This window comes from Phaethon aethereus, assembly GCF_964289735.1.
Source record: "Phaethon aethereus genome assembly, chromosome: 11".
NCBI lineage: Eukaryota > Metazoa > Chordata > Aves > Phaethontiformes > Phaethontidae > Phaethon > Phaethon aethereus.
This window is the reverse complement of record NC_138587.1, coordinates 5,700,880-5,728,379: the sequence shown is the minus strand read 5'-3', so window position 1 is coordinate 5,728,379 and position 27,500 is coordinate 5,700,880. Positions and strand designations below refer to the sequence as shown.

General features: G+C 44.0%; 1 protein-coding gene across 1 annotated transcript in view; it reads right to left on the bottom strand.

Moving 5' to 3' along the window:
- The window catches only part of FOXP1 (forkhead box P1), a gene marked incomplete at its 5' end in the record, with an annotated part of 164,421 nt that overhangs the window by 37,322 nt on the left and 99,599 nt on the right, over positions 1-27,500 (bottom strand). The window contains 2 exons of the mRNA XM_082004482.1: positions 6,434-6,538; positions 22,757-22,961. Of these exons, the coding sequence (XP_081860608.1) occupies positions 6,434-6,538; positions 22,757-22,961 (310 nt within the window). The remainder of the gene's footprint in view (positions 1-6,433; positions 6,539-22,756; positions 22,962-27,500) is intronic.

Below are 27,500 nucleotides of genomic sequence, written 5' to 3'. Positions count from 1 at the left end.
ATGAATGTTGGCATGTGTCACTTTTTAGACCTCAAATGATGCAAATATAAAAGCTTGGTGGAATACAGCAATGAAAAAAAACCCCAAAAAGCCAACCACAACTGGCTACTGTAAATATACATTGTTTTGCAGCACTGGGTTTTAATTATGATTCAGAAAAAATATTTGGTAGGCTGCACTGGTTTCCATTAACCGTGTAACCATCACAAGTTGAGACATCAAAAACTGGCAGCATCTCCTACACAGTGTCTTGAAAGTAAGTGCAGAAGCAGCAGTGGGTCTAGATAAATCCTATTCCAGAGGATACCACGGAATCGCAGGTAGAAGTGTGGGTTTATTATTTGTTTTCAGGATATCTTTATCGAGTTTTCTTTTTAACCTCTCTCATTTAATAATACACTTAATCTAATTATTTTCCATCAGACACGAGGAAGAAATTTAACTACAAATGGGTGACTATTAATATTACATTAGAAAAAAAAAATATTGCACTATTAAAATGAAAGCAGAGTTATACATTCAAGGCACATTTCAAACCGACACCCAAGCCTGACAGCCCTTCAAGAATCCCAGCTCACACATCTCAAAAGATTCTTCAATAACAGGGTTGGGTTTAAGCTTATATGTCAGGGGACAATGCAGCCCTTGTTTACCACCATATGGAGGTACACACAGAATTCTCTGTAAGTAAAGCAAGCAAAGGCTTAAAAGGAAAGAGTCAAGAGCCTCCCTTTTGAGGAAAGTAGCCTATTTCGACAGCTGATTCCCTCTTTTAAAAGCATACGGCACACATAAAATAAATACAGGTCACAAAAATTAACAAATCATCATAACTGTCTAATACATCCTGGGCTGGCCGCGGAAAAACAAGATCATTTTGGATTTATATCTCTAAGTATGGGATTTCCTGGACAGCTAATATCCACAAACAATCAAACACAGAGGACCATGAGAAAGAAGCAGCATTATTTCAAATTTGAGCTGAGAGTCGTGATTTTTAAAGGGCTGAAACAGGAACTGGAGCTGAAATCTGAAGCAAGTAAATTCCTTTACTAGGCACTGATGGACACTGTTGTGTTTCTCTTGGCCTTGGCGGAGGCTTTTAGGTCACTGGGTTTTGGATATTACAGCAGATGAAAATCTTAGAACCGCAGAAACTTCAAAAATGACAAATAACTTGAATCTCGCCCCCATCCTCAAAAAGAAGAAGAAAACCTAATGATACTTCTCTAAAAAGAGTCGAACCTTTTTATGAGACTTGTTGCCAATATTAGTGCCACCGAATGATCTCATCTTTCATTCTGGCTAAATTCCAACACACAATTTCATTAACCCAGGTACTGCAGGTGATAAAACTCATTTTTCCCTAAAGAGACAGCTAAAAAGTACCAGTTATACATTTATGAAGTACCAGCAATCAAAATTATGGATTTTCTAAAAGGTTTTTAACTACTTTTATTGAAAGGAAAATCGCTGTCTCAGACTTTTGTGACACTATTGCTAATAATAAATTTTACCATTTAGACATCGCAGTAATATGGTAGACAGTGTCAATAAAAGTATGAAACAAAGATGATCCTTGTCTCTTAAGTAACGCTTTCTGATTGCACGCCGGAAATTATAACGTGAAACATAAACCAGGAGCACCTTCAGATATAAAACGCAATAACGCCAGACAACGTGCCTCGCCACGCATACGCCACGTGCAAAAATATCCCATCGCGCGTAGCAGGCAGGCGTTCGAGTTCTTTTCCGGAGGAAGCCGAATGCTCAACGCTCAGAGTAAAAAATACTTATACAGGCGTGTAAAACTAAGATAATCAGGCGAGTCAGCGCGAGGTGGCTTGCTGGGGAGAGGAGGGGGGCGAGGTCCTGCAGCGGGGTGCTGGTGCGGGGGGCTGTGGCAGGGTGCTGGTGTGGGGTGCTGGCGGGGTGCTGCGGCAGGCTGCTGGTGCGGGGTGCTGTGGGGTGATGGCGGGGTGCTGCAGCAGGGTGCTGCGGGCAGGGTGCTGCTGCGGGCTGCTGGCGTGGGGTGCTGCAGCAGGGTGCTGCGGGCAGGGTGCTGCTGCAGGCTGCTGACGGGGTGCTGCGGGCAGGGTGCTGCTGCAGGCTGCTGACGGGGTGCTGCGGGCAGGGTGCTGGTGTAGGGTGCGGCAGGCAGGGTGCTGCAGGCAGGGTGATGGTGTGGGGTGCGGCGGGCAGGGTGCTGCGGGCAGCGTGCTGCGGACAGGGCGCTTGGTGCAGGGTGCTGGTGCGGGTGCTGGCAGGGTGCCGCGGGCAGGGTGCCGGTGCGGGGCGCCCGGCCGGCAGCCTCCGCCGGCGGCCCCGGCGGCACTAGAGGGCACTGTGGGATCGGGGCCACCCCGGCCGCGCCGCCCCCCGCCGCGCCGGGCCGGTTAACCGGGAGGCCGGCAACAGAAAGGGGAACGTCGACGTTTGAACGGCAACCCCCAATAGGTGCCGGGCTCGGAAAAGAACTTGCTCGCACCCCCGAGCGCCGCGGTGGGTCCCCCCCGCGAGTGGGATGCGGGTGCCCCGGCTCCCCGCGCCGGGCACCCTCGCCTGCGACGCTGCATTAGCTGGGGAGCTTAATTGGGCCTGCCGGGAACTTAAAAATCCAGAAAGACATCTATGGGCTAGCCTTTTCCCTGCCCTCGCTACCTATATTTGATTAAAAAGTCTCCGTTGTGCTAACTGCAGATGATTTCACTGCAGAGCATTTTGACATGCAAATGATCGCAATTAATGCCTTTGAAACAATTTATGATTTCCGGCCTACTTCAACATGTATTAGCATATACCTGGTTTCTTTAATATACACTTTGTTTTTCCAAAACCACAAACATAGTTGCTGGAATTTCATGTGGAAGTGCTTAAGGGGTTGAAAGTTAACACCTTTGTGAGCCGAGCAGTCTCACAGTTGCTGCTAAACAAAAGCCTCTTTGTAGAAGCTTTCTCGAAATGTTTTCTTAACATGTTCCAAGTAGTTTTAGGCAGGCAACTAAAGTAAACAAGATGTTACCATGATAAAAACACTTGTGAAAACATTACAGAGTGCCCTTAGTAGTTTCTTTCACATAAACTCCCCTTCGTTCCATCAAAGTTAAATTCACATGAAGCAGATTACTAGCATCACTGCAACATCGGATTGCAAGATCTCTGTGTCCCTCTTTTAAAGAAGATATTTGATTTAAAAATGGTACAGCCATGATTAAGCACATCTAAACCACAGTCACATTAAAAAAAGGGGAGGGGAGCGTTGGCATAAAACCATACTCAAATCTTAATCCTCCCATTTTTTGCCCTGGATGCCTGGATACCTTGCTGAATAAACCACCCTCCCTCCAGCAGGGATTTCCTGAACAACTTGCCGTGTAAGGGGTATGTATTTCTATCTGCAGCGGTCTCTAAACACATGCAAATGAATCAAGGATATAGTCAATTTTGAAGGAAAGTCGCTCTGCGCTACTAATTGCTCCTTTCGTTGCCGCCTGCGAGACGGGCCGTGGTTAACACACCAGACACGTGCGCAGCCTCCAGCCCTCACCTGGCTTCCCGCGGCTTGGCAGAAGGCCATCAGGTCACCGCGGTGAGGCTGGACTTGGGTTTTGTTTTTAGGCTCGGGGAGTATTCTGGAGCACGCAGGGCGCTGCTGTTTCATTAGGCTTAGCAGCAGCCCCCGCTGCCATCAGTTAGCGCTAACTGATACTGCATCACACGCTAACCAACGGCTGGTGCATTAAAAAAAAAAAAAAACAAAACAACGCTAAAACGGCAACTTATTTCAAAAAGAAATAGGGAAATAAATGTGTACAATAGCCCGTGTATCTGCTGGTTCTGATAAGCATCCTCCTGTTGGCTGTGAGTGAAAGACAACTGGGATCGTTATTTGTACAGTATTTATCTTTGAAATCAAGGGCCCTGTGGTGTACCTCACCTTGGGAACAAACACTACAGGACGATCACAGAAGAGTGTCAAATCTCTGGTTTTGATTTACCAACAGTTATGATATTTCTTCCTCAGGAGGAAAAGAAATGAACCATGTTTTAGACCTGCGCGTTCTTTTTTTCTCCCTTGGCTGTAGAATCATTTTATTGGCATACAGGGCTTTCATTCCACACGTAACTTCCCTTTGCTTTTTCTAACGGGCCTTTTTACCGAGGTAAGTGAAATTAAGCCATGCTCAATTGATACACAGGCTGTATTCCACTTGGTAAACAAGGGCTTGTCTCTTGGGGGACTGTCGAAAGAGCTTCACGGATTATACAAGTACCAGAAAGAAACTTCAAGCATCTACCTGTTATCTTTTCATTGAGTAACGGATTCTGATAAATGGCAATATAATTTAAGGACGGATGCTCCACAGGAGACTTGGAAGGCTACGGTATCATTTTATGAAGCAATGCTCGCTTCCTAACAGTGTCAATACACTGCTCAGGGACATTCATTTCTGCATTCGTTCTGGGTTAAATATCACGCCGAACAATAAGACTTTGTCTGGACAGTGCAGAATTTGGATAATGAGAAAATTTGCACGAGCTGATGGGTTTAAGATAGTCACACGAAATATTTCTGTTGAAAGGTTTCTAAGGGCGGGGGGCAGGGGGGAGATTGACTGTAAATGGGTGATAAAAGAACCAGAATTGTGTTGGAGCTGGGAGCTGACGGAGCCGCTTCGGCTCCAGCCTGGGCTGGCATCGGTTTTCAGGTTATTTCTACTATTGACTGCCCCAAGTATCTCCTCCAGGTGAACTGGTGGACTTGGTCTGCTTACTAAAACATCTCCAAAATACCATCTAAAAATCAATCTTGCCTCTGTGACTCAAGGGCTGTATTTTCTACGCCCGGTCACGTCAAGCAGTCCACTGCTCCGTAAGAAATCTTCCTGAAACCAACGGATCTAATCTGGAACAGGGGACTAGCACAAGAAGCAAAGGTGGCATAATCTGACTTTATGTGACTACTCACGTTATTCCAGTATCTAACGCTACCACAGCACCCTTCCCTTGCATTAAGTGCAATAAAAATTAGAATTGTTTTCAAGGTCTAAATGCTATAGCATGGCATATGAATATGAATGAGCTGGCAAGTATGGTGAGATTGGCATTTATTTCACTGAAGTGAACAACAGGACGAATTAAAAGAAATGAGGCCACCTTTCACGGAAATTTATGACCAGCACCTTCTTATTTTGTAATCCTCTTGTAATGAGAACCTTCACGTTACTGCACCATTCCTTACGTGTAACCTATGTTTACAGTAGGCCCAGCGCCGGTCCCACTGAATTCAGGAGGGTTTTGCCAGGGGAAGCAGAACCGGCCCATTCTGTCCTGAGAGCAAAAACCTCTCTCTATCATCTAACATCATCCAACAAACATCCTCTGCTTGCGCTCGCCCTTCCCTCCCTCATGTGAGAATCCAGGGAACAGCCCCGGAAAGAACAGATACAGCTGAACGTTTTGGGACTAATTCTACTTATCCACCCTCAAGAATCCTATGCATTTATGTGGACTAACTTCATGAGACCACCACTGTAAAATGGGAGCGGAATTCGTCGCTTTGTGCGTTTAAATCATGAACACTGCTCGGGCAGTTGGTCTTTTGTGATCTTACAACCACAGTACTTGAGAAGAGATCAGTGCCCAAACCTTCAAGAACCTGGATGCACCCAAAGCCAAGGTGTGCCTGGAGATCTGTCTGACTGGATCGGAGATCTCCTGTCTGGAGACCCAGACAGGAAACTCTTTTCTGATGGGAACACTTTTTGCTCCAGCTTGGAGGGGTGAGGCTGATGGTTTAGCTGTGGAGCAGCCATGTGTAGTTTTTAGAGCTCTGCCAGTCCTTCCCTGCATCGGGATGCACGCGTTACCACATACTAGTCCATAATGCACTGTTTATGCAACGCGTAAAACTGTGTTCTTTGGCAGCAAGGAAAGGTCTGCAGCAAACTGCAGGGGCCCAATTAATATAATTACAGTTTATTTTTAGTAGCGTAGACTTTGTTCATTAGTTACTTATTTGACATAAATTGAATTTCACGTGATGTTCTGCAATTCTCTGTTCAGTTACGGAGTTAATTTAAGACTAAATCTCTAAATTAAAGTAAAATCAAGGTTACATCAAGGTCGTATTGTTTACATTATCAATACTGCAACTTAAAATTATTTAAATTAAAAAAAAAAAAAAAAGGTTGCAGAACTGCAAACACTCTATTTTATAGCAATACACTGAGCAAGACCATACTTTCCCCATGGGGCTAATTTACTATCCCCTGTTACAACGTTCTCGAGTCTGATCCAAAAGCCACTGAAGTGAAAGGGAGCTCTCTGTTGACTTCAGTGGGCTTTGCATCAGGCCCACGGTGAGTGACAGCACACAACATTTCAGGGCATGCTTTCTGTACAATGCAAGTGCCAAAAAAACCATCCTTACTTTAGAAACGACTGGAAATCTTCACATACTGCTTCACAGCCTGGCCATTTGCATACGCCGTGTCCATAGAGCGGATGGCTGTGTGAGTGCTCCTCGTGGGATAAACTGGAGGAGAGAAAGAGAAAAGAGAAAAAAGTGGCGTAACTGAAGGTACTGTGCCAATTAATCCTCAGGATGACTCTTAAGAGCTGCAAACAACAGATCCTGAAACATCCCTAACATCTCACGGTACCCACCTGACTCTGCCCATGGCTTTTCAAAACAGAATTAAATACCATTTGCAGTGCAAAACATGTGTCATTCTTACTTAGCTATCCTCCTACATTTCATTCATTAATTAAAAGCTTTGTAAAGAATTTAAATTAACATGGACGGGGGAGAAATCATTTGACAGACCTGCTTAATATCCTGCTGGATATTTTGCTAAGAAATTTATGAACACGGCATATTTACAATCCAACTTCATCAGGAAGAAAAGTCATCTCCATACAGCAGTGCATTCTTGTAACACAATACAAGCGGACCTGAGGCTTTCCTCATCACTACAGAAAGAGGAAAAGCACCAAGTTTGCAGCCTTGTCTTTCCCACCATGTAATTCATTTACTGGGTTGGGAGTTTTTTGGTTTGGGGTTTGTTTTTTGTTCTAGTGTGGTTTTTTTTTCCTCTTACAGGTTGTTTCTTTGCATGAGCACAGTGCCCTTATGTCCCAGTGAACACGATTCAAGATATATTTTCAAATGCAAAATTCATCATAAAAAAAAAAGGAACTGTGTAATCAAAGGATTCCTCCGCACGAGGGGTTAGTGGGGGCTATTAACCCTGCTAAGATTTGGCAAGAACGTCACAGAGCTTTCTAACTACTGAAACCAAGGTTAAAGAAAAAAATTCATATGAGCATGAAGGGGTTAATCCTTCAGCGGGATTCCAATCAATACGTAATGATTTGGCTGCACTGATCCAAGTCATGAGACGCTTTGATCCGGGCCATGTGGTGCTCAGGGAAATGTATCTGTTGCACTAACTGATGAACCATCTTCTAAAATATCTTCTTTATTCAACTTCTGCATGGAAACTTCTTAAGTAAAAGAATTATTTTTGCAACAATTTCCATAACCTTAGATGACTTTAAAAATAAAACGTCAAAATAATATTGAAATCTCTATCTCACACACATATCTATTTTTCATAGCAAATCTTTTTGCTACAGTATGCCTGTACCGTGTTATGAACTTCAAACATACACAAAGGATATGAACACATACCAGCATCTAGGTGTGGCATTTATGACTTAGTTTATCCCGGAATATAGGTAACATTATGAATAAACGCCTACTTTTTGCCATTTTACTTTTATACACGTGTGGAAATGCTTTTGATTCTTGTTCTGTAATATTATCTGCCCGGGTACTACAACAAAATTGTTGTTGTATGATTTCTGATGCACTGGATAGCAATATCACCATACAACATACCCCTGAGATCTTATCCCCAATGCAAAGAAACTGCAAGAGAAATTCTTGCCCAGTCTGCCACTTCTGACTTTAGGCTCAATGAGAATCTCAAGATAATGCAATGTGGTTTTTTTTAGATTAGTTTTTAATTTTTAAAAAGATTTCAAAAAAGATACAGATCTGACTAGAAAAGGTATTAGGAGTTGTACATGAACCTAATTCATTTTTTCATGAAAACCTTATTTTTGGCTCTTTACAAATAGTTCTTCAAGCATAAACACATGTATGTGCAAGGTAATTTCCTAAAAAAACAACTGTAGGTGAAGAGACTTACAAAGGCCTTTTCCGTAAAGGACTATTATACTGGTTTAACTTTATCCTTTTTTTTTTTAAATGTGCAAGTGGGGAGAAGCTTTATCAGTTAAGTTTTTAAAAGAACAAAGGGACTGATGCGTTTCCTTGCAAGGAAATTAGAAAAATGCTACACCGCACGTTTCCTCAGCTGAGAAAGAGGGAGGACGTCTGAAGGAACACCGTCCACCCAAGGCAGACAAGCATATGGTCAAACACCCTCCATACGCATCAGAAAAGAGTAATTCAGCAAATAATGGGTTTTACCATCTGCTTCCATACCTGAATACAGCAGAGGGTGAGAAAGTAGGCTTTCACGTTAACACTCCATTAAAGTCCATGAAGACTACAGATGAGAGTTACGATTTCAGTGTATTTGGCAGAACCCAAAAAAAAGTGAAGTGTATGAATTTACACAGCGCCCGTTACCTGTATACCAGGATGACTGCAGAAGCCCTGTGTGATGCCAAGTAAGGAGTCAGTCCCCTGTGGGTTTTAAGCATTGTAAATCTCATTATAATATCAACAGGAGTCACATGGCTTAAACCCCCAGCAGGGTTTTTTAAAGTTACTCTGTGAGAGCCTAAAGGCCATGGCCAAGCCAATGGAAAGAGCCCTACCGAGATTTGTATTTATTTTTTAAATCCAAGTGCAAATCTCTCTTCTTTCCAGGGAACTTGCACAAGACAAGTTCTTGATACCCTGGTACCATGGCCAAAGAAAATGACTGAATGACCAAGAGAGTATCAAACTGTAAACGATGCTCAGGATGTCAAAGTCTAGTGCTGTCAATAACCAGAAAGATTGGTGTTGACTGTAAATGGGAACTTAAAAAGGTCATTTTGCTCACACGACGCTGAGCGTAACATACCTAACACCTACGTATAGCTTCCACTGCCATTCGACAAAGCACAGCAACTACTGTAACTTACCAAAAATAGACACTTCAAAAAGAAAAAAAACCCAACCCTCAGTATTGAAAGACAAATGCCGGCACCGTCTGTAGGCAGCGTGCCTTTGCGAAGGCAGCTACTCCCAGCCCGCTCGGGGGACGTTCAGCGGTGCCTTTTGGTGACCTTTATGTGTCAGTATCAGATTACTGCTATTTTATCCATCCCACTTCTGAAGATATTATAGATTGCCACTTGTTCCCTGATAGAGCCTTAAGAAGCACCTCAAAACAAAACAAAGAGTGGGTTTATACAGAAGCGGATGTAAGGCACAAAGGATACAGCCGGTGGAAATGAATGGAGAACTCTGTTCCACTGATCTAAGTACTCACTTTGTTTGAGCAAATAGAGGTGGAAAATGAAGATTTTAATCCACTACATAAACAAACAGCTCTGCGGGCACAATGCAAACCTATAATCTTAAATTGTTCAATGATATCTTGCCTGCGTGCGAGCAGTTTCTGTAGTGTGGATGCATCCTTGGTGTCACTGCTGGAGACAGACTTTTAGAAGATCTGAGCATTGGCAAGCAGAAGCAAGTTTTAGGTCTGTTTGATTTCTAATGACACATTAGAGTAGGTGTTTGTTTCTGTCACCCTCTCCTTCCCAGGAAGGCATATTCGTGGTCGGGCACTGGTGATGCAACACTAGTTAGTGGAAGTGATTTTATAACAAGACATAATTTTCGAAGAAGTGAAGGAATAAATTATGTAAAAGTCAAGATTATGTGGGGTTTTTTTCTCCTTGTAAGGTATTTGCATACAGAATACTTAACACAATAGAATTATTTCCAAATAATGCAACAGTGCAGCATTATTACAGCGAAGTACAGCAAATAACCCTCTGGCAAGTAAAACGTCTTGCGTAAGTCAGCTTATTCGTGACACACGACAGAGTAATGAAATCCATGTGGGAAGCTGAAAACTGCGTAAGTGTCCGCTTATTTTCTGCTGCCTCCAGCCTGGTTTCCAGTATGAAGGGGAGACGGGCCAGGGACTTCCACAGCTCCTCTGTGCTTGCTGGATAGAGAAGTTCTTGCCTCCTCCTCCTTCAACCTATGATCATAGAATCGTACAGCAGTTTGGTTGGAAGGGACCTTTCAAGGTCATCTACTCCAAGCCCCCCGCAACGAGCAGGGACATCATGCTTTACGTGCTTTGTAACCCCAAGGATCTCCAGAGGGTCTGGAAGCAAATTCACCACCTACGCTGACAGGGACGGCTGTCAAAGCTGGCACTTGCACAGCCCCGCGCACCCGGACCACTTCAGCCATTTAACTTTCGGAATACTGCTCCTGCGCTACAGCGTCGCCGAAGAAGCGCGCTCTGGGACACAAACCATGGGGAAACCACAGGCAGCTACGGCCCAGTGGAGAGTCCAAATGACAGCGTAGCCGAAAGAGAGGCAGGAGCACACCGGGGATCAGGGAAAGTAGTGACCAAAGCACCAGGACGAAAGCCACCTGTGTTGTATGGTTTAATTCAACCCATACTTACTAACCATGTGAAACTGGGTACCATGCTTCTACACACTGGCAAAAAAGCCACGGGTGGTATAAAAAACAGCGAAGCAGAAGCCTCAGTAATAGTACTTCTGCCACACAGTGGACTGTATTTTAAATATTCATGATGCTGACATACTTCATATTCCACTCTCTCGCTTCCACATCTGCTTGGGCCAACGATCTCTGCCAAAACACGCGGGGAAGGCAGTGGTGTAGAGAAGCATCCTTGATCTTCTATTACAGTTATGAAGCATCTGCTCACGTTCTAGCGGTGCGCAGAACATGCCTGAGCCACCTGCACACTGAAAAATCAATACCACGTCTCCCGCCTTCCTCTTGGAAGGAGTTTGAGCAGCGCACCCACAGAAACTGCAGAATTGCCTATTTTTTAAAATTTGTTTTATTTTCTTTCTCTGGGGCAACGGGAAGTGACCTCATCTTTGTCAACTGCCATGAAACCCACGTCGGTGTACGGTCCAGGCAGGAGCGCAGGGCTCAGTCTCACGCCACATTCCCCTTCGGTCTGAAACGGATGGCACAGCCATCGAGGCAAAACGCCACGATTTTGGTCCTGTACAGGAGGAGGAGACACACAACTGGGAACCAACACAGGTATCCCGTATTCCTGACTGCCCGGTGAGCTCTGAAGCTCACCGAAAGTCACCGACACAATAAAGTTGGTGAAAATGTCGCAGTTCTCCGAGTCAGAAACACTTGCTGTATTTGATTTAAAATCAAAACGGAAGCAGTAATGATTAAATCCTTGTACCAACTGTACTCAAATGCACATTCCTGCCTTCTTGGCAAAATCAATTGAATAAAGATGTGTTTTGCAGTGTAGCTGCAGTGGTGCAAATCCCTCTGAATTCTTACTAAGGTGGCTTAGCACCCCTTTCCTCTCTAAACTGTGAATTTTAAAAAAGCCAGTAATTTAAAAAATAATACTTTTTTTTTTTTTTTTATTAAGCCATATACTTAAATGGACTACTTTAGGTATTCATGCTTCTGTCCAAGCCTCAGTAACTGCCCAGAAAGCAGGTATTTGATCTGAAAAGAGAATTGTCTGAGCAGGGTGAATGCCTCTCCACCACTGGATGAAGCTTAGCAGAGGGTTGTGGGCCTTCGGGAGAGGCGGCATTTGATGTGCGTGGCCAGCGGCAGCTCTTCCTGGGGCTGGCTTGCATATTTTTGGATGCATTTTAAAGCTGTGTTTCTCCCCTTCCTCATTACTTTAGTCCACAGCCAGACCGAAGAAGCTCATGTTTTACATCAAGCCCTATTGGAAGTAACAGGAGCGGTATATTACATTTTAAATGACTACACCAATTTAAGACAAATCAGGTTAAAACTGCAGCCCACAGGCTGAAATCCTGTCTTCTAATCAGTGTGCACTAACTTGTAGTATAAGAAAAAAAGAAAAAGCAGAGCCATAGCATTGCTGTTGTAACACAAGGCCAGCAACGCACTCCAAACCACTGCCCCCTGACCTTACTCCTCTCGTGGCACTGTTCCCTAAAAGCCTTTTGCAAGGAGAGCGCTGGAGTGTTCGCAGCAAGACTAAGACAAAATCTGTCTAAAATTCCCCTTCTCTTCTACCCGCATCCCCACTGCAAAGAGTATAACCAGACTGGATAATTACACGCATCATCATCTGGTGTTGATCTGTGCACTCATGGTTTGGATTATTAATCCACATTATGACCCTCCAGCACACTAGAAGTACTACGGACTTCTTCCAGTGACACCCCCTCTTCCAGCCCGACAGCAGAACTGCCATGGGGCCCGGGCAGCCACTGCCCTACATCCTTTCCCTGGAGGAACTGAAGGTATTTCTAGACCATTTAAAAGAAATGCCCGTTGCAAAAAAAAAAAACCCAGTACTGAATCCATCACTTATCTCAGGTGGAAGTTCCATTCCTGCACTTGAATTAACGAGTTTCTCTACTATTTAAAACTCTTATTTTTTATTTCAATCTTGTGCCTAGGCACTGTAGTGAAAAGTACATCAAATATACCCAGACGCAAACGATTTGAAATGCTGGATTTTAAATTCCAGCACTGCTAACTAATGAGAACAATTTTTTCCCTCTTCTTCTTTGTAGCATCACTTCATGTACTTACATACCATAATCACATCCTCCTAGAGCCTCTATTTTTCCAGGGTGTAGATCTTTAATTCCCTTTAATCTGTCTTCACAGCCTATTCCCTCCAACTCCTTTATCATCCTAGCTGCTCTCCTCTGTATCCTTTCTGCAAGAGAGTGGCCAATTGTACATCAGGCTCTCAATGTGGTTTAACTGGTTCTGCATAAAGCAGAACAGGAAAAAAGAAGGACTCAGATGCAACACGCATGTTTATGCCTCCCATGACTGCATTTACCTTTTTAACTAAGACATGGCACAGAGTGTCCCACCTTAATTTCTCAACCCTGGTCATGCCTCAGCCATTCCCACACAACCGATGCGGAGCAGCTGACGTGTCACATCGAACCGGCAGTTCGGAATTTTTATTTCCTAGCTGGGCTACTTTCTACTTATCCCTGCTAAATCTCATTTTATTCCTCTCTGAACTGCCTAATTTATTCAGATGAAAACGGATTGATTCAGTATCTTAGTTTAACTAGGGAAAAAATATATCTTACCACTTTCTTGGGCTTTGGGGTTGTTTTTTGTGGGTTTTTTTGTTGTTGGGGTTTTTTTGTTTGGTTGGTTGGGTTTTTTTGTAAACCGACTTTCAGCACAGCAGCCTCATCCCTCTTACACACCCAATCTGTATGGCAGAGGGAGGTGGCAATGGTGAGGCTTTGGCCCCGATTCAGCAACGCTTTTAAGAACACGCGCAAGTTTAAAAACACAGGATTAGGCCTTGGACTCCACCAAGACCGAGGTGTAAAATTACAGTACTTTGTAAAAAGATCTTGTTTGCCAACCTTATTTTACTGTAATTTATATTCTGTTGTTACGTTTAAATTTATAGTATAAGAAAACACTGAGAAACAAGATCTATTCTTGTCTAACAAAATTATATTCTGTTACATTTAGGGTTGAGACAAGTCCTTCACCCTTACATAAACTGGCGATACGTCAACAACTACGATTAACGTGGATTATTCCCACCAGTATTTGTCACCCCTGTCCCACAGGCACAACAAAACCCGTGCAGAAGGCGACGGTCACATCACGTGCAGCTCGCTGGGTGAGCCCTCGCCCGCTGGGTGAGCCCTCGCCCGCCGCGCCGCCCCGCCGCGGCTCGGGGAGCGCCGTTAGGAAAAGGTTTATTAACAAAATAATTAAAGATAAATGATGACTCCACGGGAGAAATACAGTTAAAGCATTGAATTCTCTCTGCCACGGGCTTTCCCTCCAAAGAACGCGATTTACAAAAAGCGCTAAAATCGAGAGGACACGAGCCTGCTTCCCCAGGGAAGCGTGCGGAATCACACAGGTAGCGTAAATACCATATGCTGCCGCAGGTGCCAGGCGGTCTCCTTGTTTGTGTTTACTACAAGGCACAACAAACAGCCACACTACAACAGAGCAACACTTGGCATTGGAACCATAGATACCAGAGCAGCCATAAATCGCCTGTTTAGATTTGAACCTCTGAGCAACGCTAACACTTCAGCCTTCCTTTTCGGGAGGGCCCCTTTGCTGGCATTTGCCCCTCTCGGGGGCAGCGCCAGCTCCTGGCTGGGCAGCATCGCAGTGCAGGGTACCGAGGGGCTCAGCGTCCTTCCCCAGTACAGCACGCCCGAGACAAACCACGCAACGCTGAAAAAAAAAAAAAAAAAAGACAAAAAAAAAGAAAAAAAAAGAAGTCATAAGAACTAGACTTGCGTGACACGAATGGCCAGCTAACACTGTTTACAGCTTTGCAACTCCTGAGTTAATTCACAGTATAAACAAGGAGGAAAATGTTTCTTCCGAGCAAGGCTTCCTGTAAAGCGTTCCTTCGAGCGGCGCGGGGCGGCCGCACCTGCCGACTAACCACGCGCTCCGAGGATAAACAGAAACCGGAGCCAGCGCCATTGTTCTGGAATTCGCTCAGAGCCCGTTTTTTTTCTCCCCTCGTGTTAGAAATTGGATTCTACAATAAAACAAACAGCGGCACATAGGTTGCCGAGAGTTAAAAATCTACTTTTTACACTACATTGACCACAGCACCCACAGGCACAGCTACAATGTCTTTCCGTGAATGGGACAGATTGCCATATGGACGCAGACACGGAACAAGCTGTACAACTCCTGGCGACAAGTGCCATGGGGACTGTCCTATATTAGCACCACCTGCGCTGGGGACACGGTGCTCTGTGTGGGAAACGGTACGTAAGGGTCCGTCGCGACGGTATTTTTGAGCACAGGCGAAAAGGAAAATTACAGTTAAAAAGAATTCGCTGGCTAGAGGATCTGTTGCTCAGCTCCCGAGATCGCTTCCCAAAGGAATAGTTATCTTCTTCATTCGTGCAGCCCAAAACGACGAACTGCAACACGTTAGCAGTTGCCCTGCCTGGGCTTATACCATCATTCTACCGAGAAGAATACACTTTATAGTATATATGTATGTCTTTCCTGATGACACAGAAGAAATTACAGCCCTCCCACCTTAAAAACACCAGCTATATGGAAAAACACCCCACGGCATTACAAAAACGTTGCTCCGTCGGCAAGCGATGCAATACAGATTTTCCTCAGGCTCCTTCCCCCCCTGCAACGTGCAGCAGGTAGAGCCACAAATCCCGACTACCAACTTTCAATGCGCATCTCACTACTTGGAAAATACAACCTTGTCTGACGGACAAAAAGAGAGCTCCAGATTAGCACAAGATGTCGAGGGAGGGGGAAGAAGGGAAAAGAGGTTCGAGCAGTACCTAGCTGCTGTACGGAAAGAGATTTCCCCCTCTCCAAACTGCAAGAAAAAAAAGGATGCCAAGAAAAAGAAAAGTAAAATAAATTGAATTAAAGAAAAACAGTTGTAAAGTGAACATTACAACCTGGGAAAAATGATGTCATTTTATTGAGAACTCATTTTTTTCCATTAAACCATAGTGAAACGGATAAAGTTTATACAGCTTAATGGTGGAGTTTTACTTTAAATGCTACTCAATATCTTAGCAGTACGATATAACATGATATAACAGCTGTCATACTAACTGCTCGGTTTTTATTGAACAGCAGAGAAAACAGTCACACAAAAATCACCTAACTTCTCCTCCACTTTTATGGCATTTTCAAGGGTGTTTCTTTTCCACTCCCAGGCTGTGAGATGTATGATAAAAAAATAACACCGCTCTTCATTAGCTCCCTGCTCAGCTCTTTAGGACAATCAGATCTCACGAGCAAATGCTGAGGAAGGACAACTTGCAACAGGAGGAAATAAAAAGAAACAGGAATCCACGGTGCAGTAAAACAAAAACAGGTCCCTTTTTAAGACTACTACATAAACACCTCTAATAAAAGAAGAGGACAAATTTTCATTGGACTTCAAGTATTTAGACAGGAATGTTTTAGTAAAAGTTTAACTGCAAAGTGCAGGCAATTAACAGAAAGCCATCAGCTATTTCTCTGGTATGTAAAAATAGCATTAAGCTGTATTAAATGCACGTGTAAGTATCTCAGTTGCAAGAAAAGGGAGGAGATATGCAAAGCGCTCAGATATCAAACAATGATCTGTTGGCCAGATGGAGGAATAAAACAATACATATGCTAAAATTTGGAAAAGTTCTGTTAGGCGTCTGCCAAGGCTCACCCAATCTATTTTAAGTGCTTTTTGATACATTAGCTTAGTGTTTGGAGTTGTACAACCGATGGTTATTACACGGGACCAGAAAGCGGCGCAGCGTGGGCGTGCGGGAGCTCCCCGACGCCGGGGCAGCTTCCCGAGGACGGCAAGGAGTCAAACACAGCACCCTCATTCAGCAAAGGGCCACAGCAAGTAATCACACACCGGTTACATCTGCATCTTTCGTAGAGAAAAACCCAAATAAAATAAGCTAGAAACAATTCTTTGAAAAGCATAATTCGATTAAAGAGCTCCCGGGCAGACTGAGGAGCAAGCAGTACAATGTATATATGTGTATATACATAGATGTATGTACAACTAATTTAGCAGAAGGTCTCTCAAAAGCGCGAGTGCCGCGGCAGACGGTAGGCGCGGGCAACGCAAAGGATGCTACACACCCGAATCTGAAAAGCACTAACAATAAAAAGTGCCTGATAAGGCTTAAAACCGAAGATTAGCAACTCCAGCTCTGAGTCACGGCTGGTATTTTTTTCAAAGCCGATTACACGGAGAAGTGACTCAGACGGGGAAAGCACACAGGAACCGCTGGCGATTTCTTTGGCGGGGGAGCGGGCGCCGGGGGACGGGTAGCGGGGTGCTTCGGCTTGTATCCGCACAGAGTAAATGCGGACGGCCAGGCCAGCTCCCCGCTCCGGCTGTCGCGGCGTCACCGTCACTGAACAGCCCAGCCGGCCTCGCAGCCGTCACACCCGTACTAGGTGCAAGGAGGAGAAACAACAGCAGCCGTGCAGAGAGCGGGGTGGCTTACGGACCACGCGGCTCAGCACCCGGGCTGGGCTCAAGTCGCCGGATCCAACCCGGCTCCGCAGCGAGGAAGCTGCATGGGGACACCTGAGCTGCTCGGACCGTGGGTGACAACGTAAAAGGTCATGATGAGGTCTGTGTACATGGAGCGGCTGAGTACCTTGGGGGAGGAGAGGCCCGAGGAACACTGATTTCTTCAGGGGTAATGGATTTGAGGTAATCTAATCCAACACAACTCTGCTGATGGTAAAGTATAACGAGCTAAAATCAACTGCACGGAGCAACTGAGGGGAGCCGACACGGATGAACAGACTCGATGCTGGCATCAGCGCAGAACGAATGCCAGGGACTACGGGGAGAGGCAGGCCAAGAGAGGATCAGGCCCTGGGAGCATATGGACTGCAGGCTGAACTGTTTCATCCCAAGCATTAATAATGGACCGAAGTCTGTAATTCTTAATTGTGCTGAATCCTAATGCCCTCATCTAAGGGCCTTGGGATTTTGATGGAGGATCAGCTGGCATGGAAGATAACAACAGCAGAACACAATGCATTAAGCCTACCCAGCAGATCAGTGGTCTGCCATGCCGCTCCTCTCGCTTCCCTTCAGAGCATTCTCCAGACTCCTTCCTCCCACGATGCAAGAAAAAGTCGTTTAAAAAAACCCCTTGTTTATCCCAACTATTTTTCCTATGAGATGGCTGCTTGCTTATGTGGAAGGACAAGACTCGAGCATAGCTGGAAGGGCTAGGAAGACAGTAAGGGACAAACGTGGGATTACTGGCGGATGGAGAAAGGTCTCTTGGACATGCAGCCTCTACCTCCAACTCTTCATCTCACCCCTTGCAAACAGATGCGTTTCCCAAGCTACCAGCTCTGCACCTTCATGAACTCACTTGTTTACGTACAACCTCCATCATCCTGTCACTGCTGCAGTCAGTGCAGAACGTGCCGGGGGACGGGACGGGCACACAGGTGCCCGCACCACTCCACAGCACCCCCAGAGCTCCCAGTTCAAGCCCCAGCCAGAGCAACCCCCGCCCAGCCCAAAGCGCCGATGAATTCCGTGCCGTTCTGCTTCTCCAAACCTACCCACGCCAGGAACGTTCCCAAGCACGTAGCTTTCGGACGCCCGCTGCTCGTCAGCTTATAGTTAGTAGTCACCTAAAGCGACTGGGCACCCACCCGCTTTGTTTTGCTGCTTTTCTGAAGAAAATGATCAAGCTTTCCCCAAATAAGATGCAGCGGAACGAGATGGAAAGCGGGTACTGTCCTTGACATTTTTAAGCACAGCAGATGCACTTAACTCGCTCCCGTTATTTATTTATTTACTTGTGTAGAGAAAATGCTTGTTACGGAAGAAACCCAAAAGCTGATAAGATGATGAGAGGTTTGCATGCTGGTTGATGGTCTCACTTTCGCTTATCCTGAGTGAATACAAGTATCTATAACTAAATATTTCCCTTAGGGTACTGATGACTGAGGTATGTTTATTGCATTGAGTGAATTTATATATATAATCAGCACAATAAACATTATTAAATTGTCTGAGTAAAATCAAAGCATGAAACACACAGTCAGTGCTGAATTCTAATGATGCTGAATGCCCATGATTGCACGGGGAAAGGATCTTAACAAGCCTTGATTTGAGCTTTGGCATCCGCCTCACAAATCACACGAAATGTTCTCTCTTTAATAGTGCTGAATATTGATAAATGTCTCTGCACGGCACAACAGGGAAGTTGGTCTCTATTGGCAATCTTTACCAAAGTGTGTTTTTTCCCCCTCTACACTCAAGGGTTTACCCTGAATGATTTAATTATAATTTTCCTTGTGTAAGACAAATTAAAGAGGAGAGTAGGAGTGTCATGCCAAAGCAGATTATTTATCTCCTTAACAGATTGCTGTGCACCAAACCCCAGAGCTGCTGCTGCTGCTGCTACTTACAGAAACCGGGCAGAATGTGGGACAAAAGCATAGATGTAATATACATTTAAAGCCCAAATGAATGAAAGCATTAACCCATTATTTACAGCTGGAATTGTTTCATTCCTGTGAAAGCCATACACATGGAGCACGCAGAAACCAAGAGCAGCACCACGATGCTCCCTGGCCCCTGCCCAGGTGTGTTTTTTTGAAGGTATTTTTGCTTTTTAAACACCCTGGGGCAACTCTGGCCACCCACCTGCCATTTGTTTTTTTGCCATAAAGGGGAACTTTTGTTGTCGCTCGGCTCCGAGCATGGCAGCCCCACACAGCCGCAGCGCGGCCGGTGTCACCGGTCACACCAGAGCTGCATCCCCGCAGCCTGCGCAGGACTAAAGCTTCGCTGTGCACGACCGTGAGGCTGGGCTCGCAGCACGGCGATGCGTGGGCATGCCAAGCAGCCAATGACTATTTCTCCTGCTATTCTAACCCCCTTGTTTATAACCAAAATGTGTTTTTACCCAAGGCGTACAGCAGAGCCGCGGCTCTCGCGGTGGCTTTTACGCAGGTGCCTCAGCTGCCGCTGTGGTCAGCCAAGTGCCTCCCATCTCGCAGGTCTCGAGCAGCCTCACAACCTGACCTGTGGGACCAGGAACCCCGTAAAACACAGCCTGAACTATCTTAGTGACATGTGCCAGAGATGACAGTGATGACAGGAACTCCCACATAACCAACTTGCCTCCTGCAGCCCACTCCTCAAAAGCCCAAGGCAGGGGGAAAACAGCTTTACAGCACACCCTAAAAGTTAATGTTACCTGTGTATGATTATTTATTGCTGCTGGGCAGTTGTTATGATGTGGCTGTGCTTAACTGTTAGGACACTTGCAGCTTTTACTATGTGCTTTTTATTGTTGTTTAAATCTAAACAAATAGCTCTTGCTCCTCTCAGACCAAAGCTAAGAGCCAGCTGCACGGATGGTACAGGAATGAGAGGGGGGAAGAAGCCACAACCCAAAAAGCTGCCCCGGCCAGCCCAAGCTGTGGACTTGTGTGATAGGAGGTGGAAGGGCTCATACCTATCTCCCTTGTGAGCCCTTCCGACAGCCCCGTCTGACCCAAGCTTGGGCTAGGGACCACCTCCACAAGCCCCCTTGTATCGGCAAGCTCAGTAGCTGTGCTGAACCAGCTGGGTACAAGAACGTGCATGGATTTCACTGGAAGTCTAGCAAACTCATGCTCCCACCAGACCCATGACTTTTTCTAGTATTAAGCTTTGCAACGAAAAAATTACCAAAACTCTGCTCATGCCTGTGCTCTCTCTTTTGTAAGTAGGCTAAAATTTCACCTTCTGTGAGCTTTCAAATATACATGTGACAGCAGAGCACGGCTACTCTTTCCTCACTGCTCGCTCATCACCCTGAACGCCTTGCCTGCAGATAGATCTGCCTTCCCTTTCAGAAAGGAAACCAGCACAACACATCTCAACAAGAGGAGTTTGTGTGTCACATGAAATCCAGGCAGGCACCACGGTGCCTGATGAGACTGCAACAAAACCCTTAAGTGCATCAGTAGGCATTCTTCTGTGTGTCGTCTCCTGCTCTACTTATGGATAAAGATGTAATTCAATCACTGCAGCAAATGGATGGCGTAAACCTTCAATGTACCAAATAGAGGCAAGATAAAGCAAAGTCTGTAGGTCTCTTATTTGTATGCCTGAATACACTTATTTTTGTATTTTAATATTGTTAGAGTACTCAATAGATGTGTAAGGAAAGTCTTATGGCAAGCTTTAACAATACAGTTATAAATGGAACCACTGAGGATTTCAAGTCTTCTAAACAAAGACAATCTCAAAATTACCATGGCACGTTTATGCCTTCCTAATTAATTTATTTGGAACTTGACTAATAAAAACATACGTATCACCGTGTTTGTAGATCCCAGTTGCCTCCAGGCCGCAACTGCAGGACTCAAGACACATGGACTTCCAGTTCTGCTTGACAGTATACGCAGAGCAAATTCTTACTTCAGAACAGATTCCTGTATTTCCACTGCATTTCAGATTAAACAGCAACGGCATACTGTTTCCTGGTTAGATTGCCATTAGCAGACAGCACATGCCCCTATTCAGTGAAAGAGGATCCATTTCACGGCATGGGTTTTTGTTTTATATACTCGGTAAGAAAAACATAGATAAAAAATTTATTGAAAAGTCATAAACCCATCTTGTTCAGCTCTATATGCAGCAAAAAGGGAATTTAATTGTTTAATAAACATCAAATTGTTTTTAGTATCCCATGTAAGTCTTCATGAAAACCACGTCCTTGACACTTACATGCATTATAAACATATACGGTGATGTTCCCCCACACGTCCTTGCAATGGATATAAAACGATGCCTTACACACACAGCAGTTCTTTCAACAGTGGCTGTGCTCTCCTTTAAAATCGATCTATTCCCAACAGCACTATTTTCTTAATATTAGAAAGATGTAAGAGGTATTTATATAGCTTCCCTATCAATCTACTTGCAGACCACCAGAAATATAAACTCTATGGCTTAAAAATTCCATTATCCTCTTTCTAATGAATGAAAGGAGGATGGAAAGACAAAGCCATCAGTTTCCATAAAATCCAGCTTTCACTAGTGTCTGCTGTAACATTTCTAGATGGGCAAAGGGACTCTCCTGAATGCAAAGAAGCACTGCCCTCCCCGGTGCGCCCACGCTGCTCGCGCGCTCCCGGAGACCCTTCTCCTCTTCCTCCTCCTCCTCTGCCACCGGCAGCGACGCCGAGGCTGCAGCAGGCACTGGCACCCATGGCCCGAGCTCCTGGGACCGTCTATCTCACTATAGGCAAAAGTTATGTTGTTAGACACGCCTCAGTGAAATCTGGGGGTGTAAAGAAACAAACCTGCAATAAAACATCCTTTGGAATAAAGCAAAGCCCGCGCCGAGAAGCTCGTCAACAGACAACCCCTGATTTAAGCCATTCCTTTCAACAATGCAAGCCTAGCAAGTATAAATTAACTCACAGTTCTAAAAGCCAAACACCACCAGTTAGCTAATTTTATCAGCACTTAAAAAAAACCCCACTTTGTTTTAGAGAAACGTGGTGAACTCAAGCCTATCCTGTCTCGTGAAAGCAGGTAAATAGAGAGTAAAAAAGGCAAAAGTGTTTGATGAGGTGGGGCACTGAAATGGGGGACAAAACCAGGTGGTAAAACAGACTGTGCTGACCAACATTTTTCTTCCCTGCCTCCAGCCCGCAAACCCGAAGCACGCACGTCAAGAGCAACACTACCTGAGACGCAGAACTCAAAAAACCAGCTTACACCCTTCACACCTCCCCCAGTACGCTTGTCCAATGCACTTCTCATTAGCTAATTGTGCCCACATCGATCCAATTAACCAGCCATTAAAGATCTGAACAAAAGGAGCATATTCTGCCCAATGGAGACCCTATTCGACCACGCCAAAACCAGACAGAGCAAGACGTGAGGACAAAACTGAGGCCAAGGCAGTTGGCCACTGCTCCCAACGACTTCGCCATCGTCTCGGCACGCTGCTCGGGGATGGAAACCCCACCGGCACCTACCTCTCCCGTTTAGGAGTGTGGACCGATAGCTGGCCATTCGTTGAGGCGTGCGGGTTGATGATTAAGGAGGTCTTAGATGGCGCGGAGGAGGAGACGCAGGTGGTGGACAGGTCCAGGCTGCTGTGGTTGTTGCTGGCTGCCTCCTCCGCTGTGTGCGAGCTTGTCACTTCCTTCCAGAGCTGCTGCAGTTCTGTTGGAATCATGCCTGAAACAAACAAATTGGATAATTAAATCAATTAACAGCTAATTCGGCCGTCTTCAAACAGTAATTAAATCAAAGAGTCAGTAAACAAAGCCTAGTGTTAGTTTTGTGTGTGTGTTTTTGCGCACATTTTTTTTCTTAATAACTGAAGGCTAATACCAAACACTGCACGTCTCTGCTAAATTTTCTGCTGTGACCCCTGCAATACCTCTTTGTAAGGCAATTTCCAGGGTGTGGGGCAGGGGGTCCACACAACAGGACACCCACCCCAAACACCACGTTAATTATTATTATTTTTTGTAATTTTTAGACCAGAGGGTCCATTTCCAGAATCCCTACTCAGGCAGAAATCGGCCAGAGCTCACACCATGGCTGATGGCAAAGGTGGCCAAGGGCTACTCTGCAGCCAGCTGGAGAAATTCAATTTTTTAATTTTTTTTTTTTTTAAAGGAAAGTAAATACTTTCTAACCTGTTTTTAAAAGAAAGGAAGGTCTTAGGAAAAAAAAATACTCAGCTTTATTATTATGACAACACGAACCAAAATATGACTAATTTTGTACTTAAGTTTTAAATGATGACAAATAGCTTTGTTATTAAATACAGTTTTTATTAATCACTTTTAGACATAAATTATGAATTCATATTGTCTTCCTGAAATGCTTTTCAAATTTTAACAGTCAAATTGATTATACTATGATTATTTCATTAACACACCTATCTTTCTCATTAATTTTGGTTTCTCGAACTGCTCACTTAATTGATGGATGTGTCTACTGAAAAACTGTGTAACTTTCTATACAAGTAACACTATTATTACTGTCATTTCTTAGATCGATGCTAATGAGCCATTCAACAGTAAAATGAAAACATAAAATAAGCTTCAAGAAATAATAATAAAAAAAAATTTTAACTTGGGCCAAAATGGACACCAGGCTTAGGACATCGCATTCCATAAATAAGGCAAGTGAAAACTTGGTAAACTCCAGTGGGCCAACCCGAAGGCTGGAAGGGGAGCCGCGCACATCAGCGTGACACGGGCTCAGCTGAGATCATGCTTTTGGACAAAGCTTGTGTTTGTGACACGATCAAACAAGTCAAGTCGCTCTCATCGAAGACTCTTTCAGTGCTCTTTCAGAGAAGGCCATGGGAAAAAATTAGCAGTAGGGACGCATCACTTAAATATTCAGGGGAAAAAATAATAAAAGCCAGTGTCTGTGTGTTTTTGAAGAGGTTTCTCATCACTGTGCTTCCAGACCATCATTTGGATGACTGTTCATTGTTTCAGCGTATTGTAGCACTGGAGCTACCCTAAGGAAACCTGCCATTTTCTGAGCGTACAGCAGCAGCTCACACAGGCATGTATCTCACCAAACCTAAGGTATTGAAATAAAAAATAAAAAAAAAAAAGGCATTATATTCATTTGAAACACATAATAAAAAATGCCAAGGTCTAAATTTAATTTATTTTTGTCATTTAGAATACAATGGATAGATAATCATCTCAACGTGATCAGCCAAACATCTTTACTTTGCTAAACTGTTAAAGATTTTAATTATGCCAGCTTTGGAGAGCACTGGTCTAATGAGGCGATAGACTCCAGAGAATCTAAGTGGTTAAGAACTGTGAAATGAGTCTGATAGGATTTTTTTATATTCACCGTGGATCGTTTGCATATCAAAGAGGAGTAAATTATTGCACGACAGACCAATAACCTTCCCCGCCTTTCCGAGAGTAGCATTAACAAAAACAGTTGGTCTCCGGTAACGGTTCACTACAAAAAATGCTGAAATCCTTAAGTATCTGCAATTAATATATATTACGGAAGAGGCTTCAATTTATACATTAAGTGATCAGACAGTCTTAGGACACATCCATTCCTCTAAAGCCATGTCATTTTCCTTTCATCAGACCCAAATGCCAATTATATTTTGATGGATTTTGTCCCAAATGAGCATTTAGTTATTAGACATATTCAATTATTACTTGTCCCCTGAAATTAAACCTCTGAGCAAATTAAACAAAGAAAAAGGTCAGTACACAAGCCTATGTCCTGTTTTGCCATATCGGGGCTATTATTTTCAAACACCTTGCGAAGTGACAGTGTGGGATGTATTTTTAGCTAACACGCCTGACAGGCCTGTCTGCGCACTAACAATTACCTGTGAGCGCGGCTGACCCTTACACCGCTGTTTACTCAGTGGAAACAATAGTGAATAGACTTGTCTGTTGATGATAACGTATTGATATGAGTCCCTATGAGTCGACACCTATTTTTATTTTCCAGAATAAGCAAACAGGCAAAGAATAACTGTCCTTTTTTTTTTTTTTTTTTTTTTTACCACCACCCCTTTATCTGGATTTCTGCAGGATTTTAATTGGAGACAGGTCCTCTCCCTGTCCCCCTTTCTCCTCTCCTCCCAGTCACTTCTGGATCTACTAATGCTTTAGCCCAAAGAAAAGCTTGCAAGCGTCACGGCCGTTAAAATGTATGGACACATAATAGTTACACCTCGCCGTAGATCCTCTAGAAGTCAAGGGGTTTGGTCTAACTTCCTACACAAGTGTAACTCACATTAGCATTAACAACAACTATACCACGTACTGAAAGAAAAATAAAAAAACACCCAGTTGTGCGTGGGAAAAATGCTGGAGATAGTAAGGAGGATTTCAGGCTGGGTGACAATAAATCAAAGAGTTAACTGTGATGTCATACACGTCTGCACACAACCCATCCCTTACAAATGAATGACTACATCACTTGATTAGCAAAGTAAAATTTTTAAAGAGCCTCTCTCCTCCTTCCCCAAATTTAGTTCTTTTAGGAATTCTCTCCAAAATTATTCCAACTAGCCTGTCAAACTGGGCGGCTGAAAGGTACGCTCATCACTCATCCGGCAAAATGGTTAAGTAAAATAATAGAACAAATGGTAAAAGCAAGTCAAATAGACCCACGAACACTGGCAATAAATTATGTAATTTACCATTTAACAGTTTCATTTTAACAGCGAGAGCTAATTTTTAAGTCAGATTCCCAGAACTGCACTGCAATTACCCGAGATCGCTACTGCCGGTGCTGCAACTTTGTACGTACCAGTAACGCAATTTAGACCTGAAACTGCCAAATCTGCGGGAGCAATCCGGCACCCGGGTCTCTCGGTCCTATTATTTTCACTCGCCGGTGATCTGAAGTGTGATTTGCAGTTTCATTTTGCAGATACTAAAGCTCTAGCTCTCGCAGCTCGGAACACTGCTGAAATGTGGTTTATTTTAGAACTGCTACTATGTACAGATGTAAAATCTAGATTATAGATGTGTCTAAACACAAAGCAGCAAAGATTACACAAATATAACATTAAAGGGTGCGCTATTTTGTGTAAGACAATAGGAGAGCACTAAAAACTGAAATGGAACTGAAATACAGCTTTAAACATTGTATTAGTTATAAAAACGTAACAAAAAAATCACTTATGAAGTAGCATTCTCTCCTTAGAAACATTTATTACTATTACAGATACTTAAGAATAAAAGCAAAATGCTTTTCATCAAATTCATAGCTACATTTACTAGAGGGATGATTTTTTAATTTTTTTTTTACATGCATTTACAGTATTTGTCTCAGTCTTGCAAACTGTTCTGAGAACAAAAGGGTATGATATATGTAATTTTTTTTTTTTTTTAAATAAGAATTGTCCATTACCAATTATTTTAAACTATAGCCCAGGTTCTTCATTGCATTTTTCAGGACAACTAGTCCCCTTCATTATGAAAGAAAATGTAGGCGCGGGTTTAAAAAATGTATGTTGTGGGGACAGTTGACAGATTACTGCTCACGGAACTCAATTTCCCAACCCCAGGTATCACCGGCTCAAAGACAAACAGAGTTGCTCAACCTCTTTGTGTCCTTGTACCTCCATACCCAGGTGACCATGTTCAAGCAAGCAGAAAGTTGATTTAAACCTCATAATGACATCAGTTTTAAGCCATCGTCTCTGATAAAAAAAAAATAAAATATCGTGCTGTATTGCAACCTGCCTGAATTCTCAAGTTACTCTTCCCTCCCGCCGCCGAGCCCCTGCTCCAGCCGCCCCCAGCACTCGCAGCTCATTTCCCTGCAAGAACCAGCCCTTTCTGCTTATGTTTATGTCGTCTCCGGCGTGCAAGTCAGCACCCCTTAGGTTTTAAATACACTTCTTGGCGAGGACTAATAGTTACACTACCCTGCTAACCATATCAATCAATGCCACGACTGCTGAATTACCTACTGGTGTCTCCGATGTGTTACCGCACAGATTACACTTCATGCATCACCACATTCATTTCTTTCACATTACACATGAGCGTGTCTTGTCACTGCCCAATTGCCCTCCTTTGGACAGCTTAACTGATGTACTATACAATGAACCTTACCGAGCAAACTTAATAGTATAGGAGCTGTGGGAAAAATTAGAAAGGTTGAAGCTTGAGTCCGGTGGGTGTGTGGGAACAGCCTGGGATGCTTCCAACAATAAATCTGAAGCGTAATTAACGCACGTTACAACGT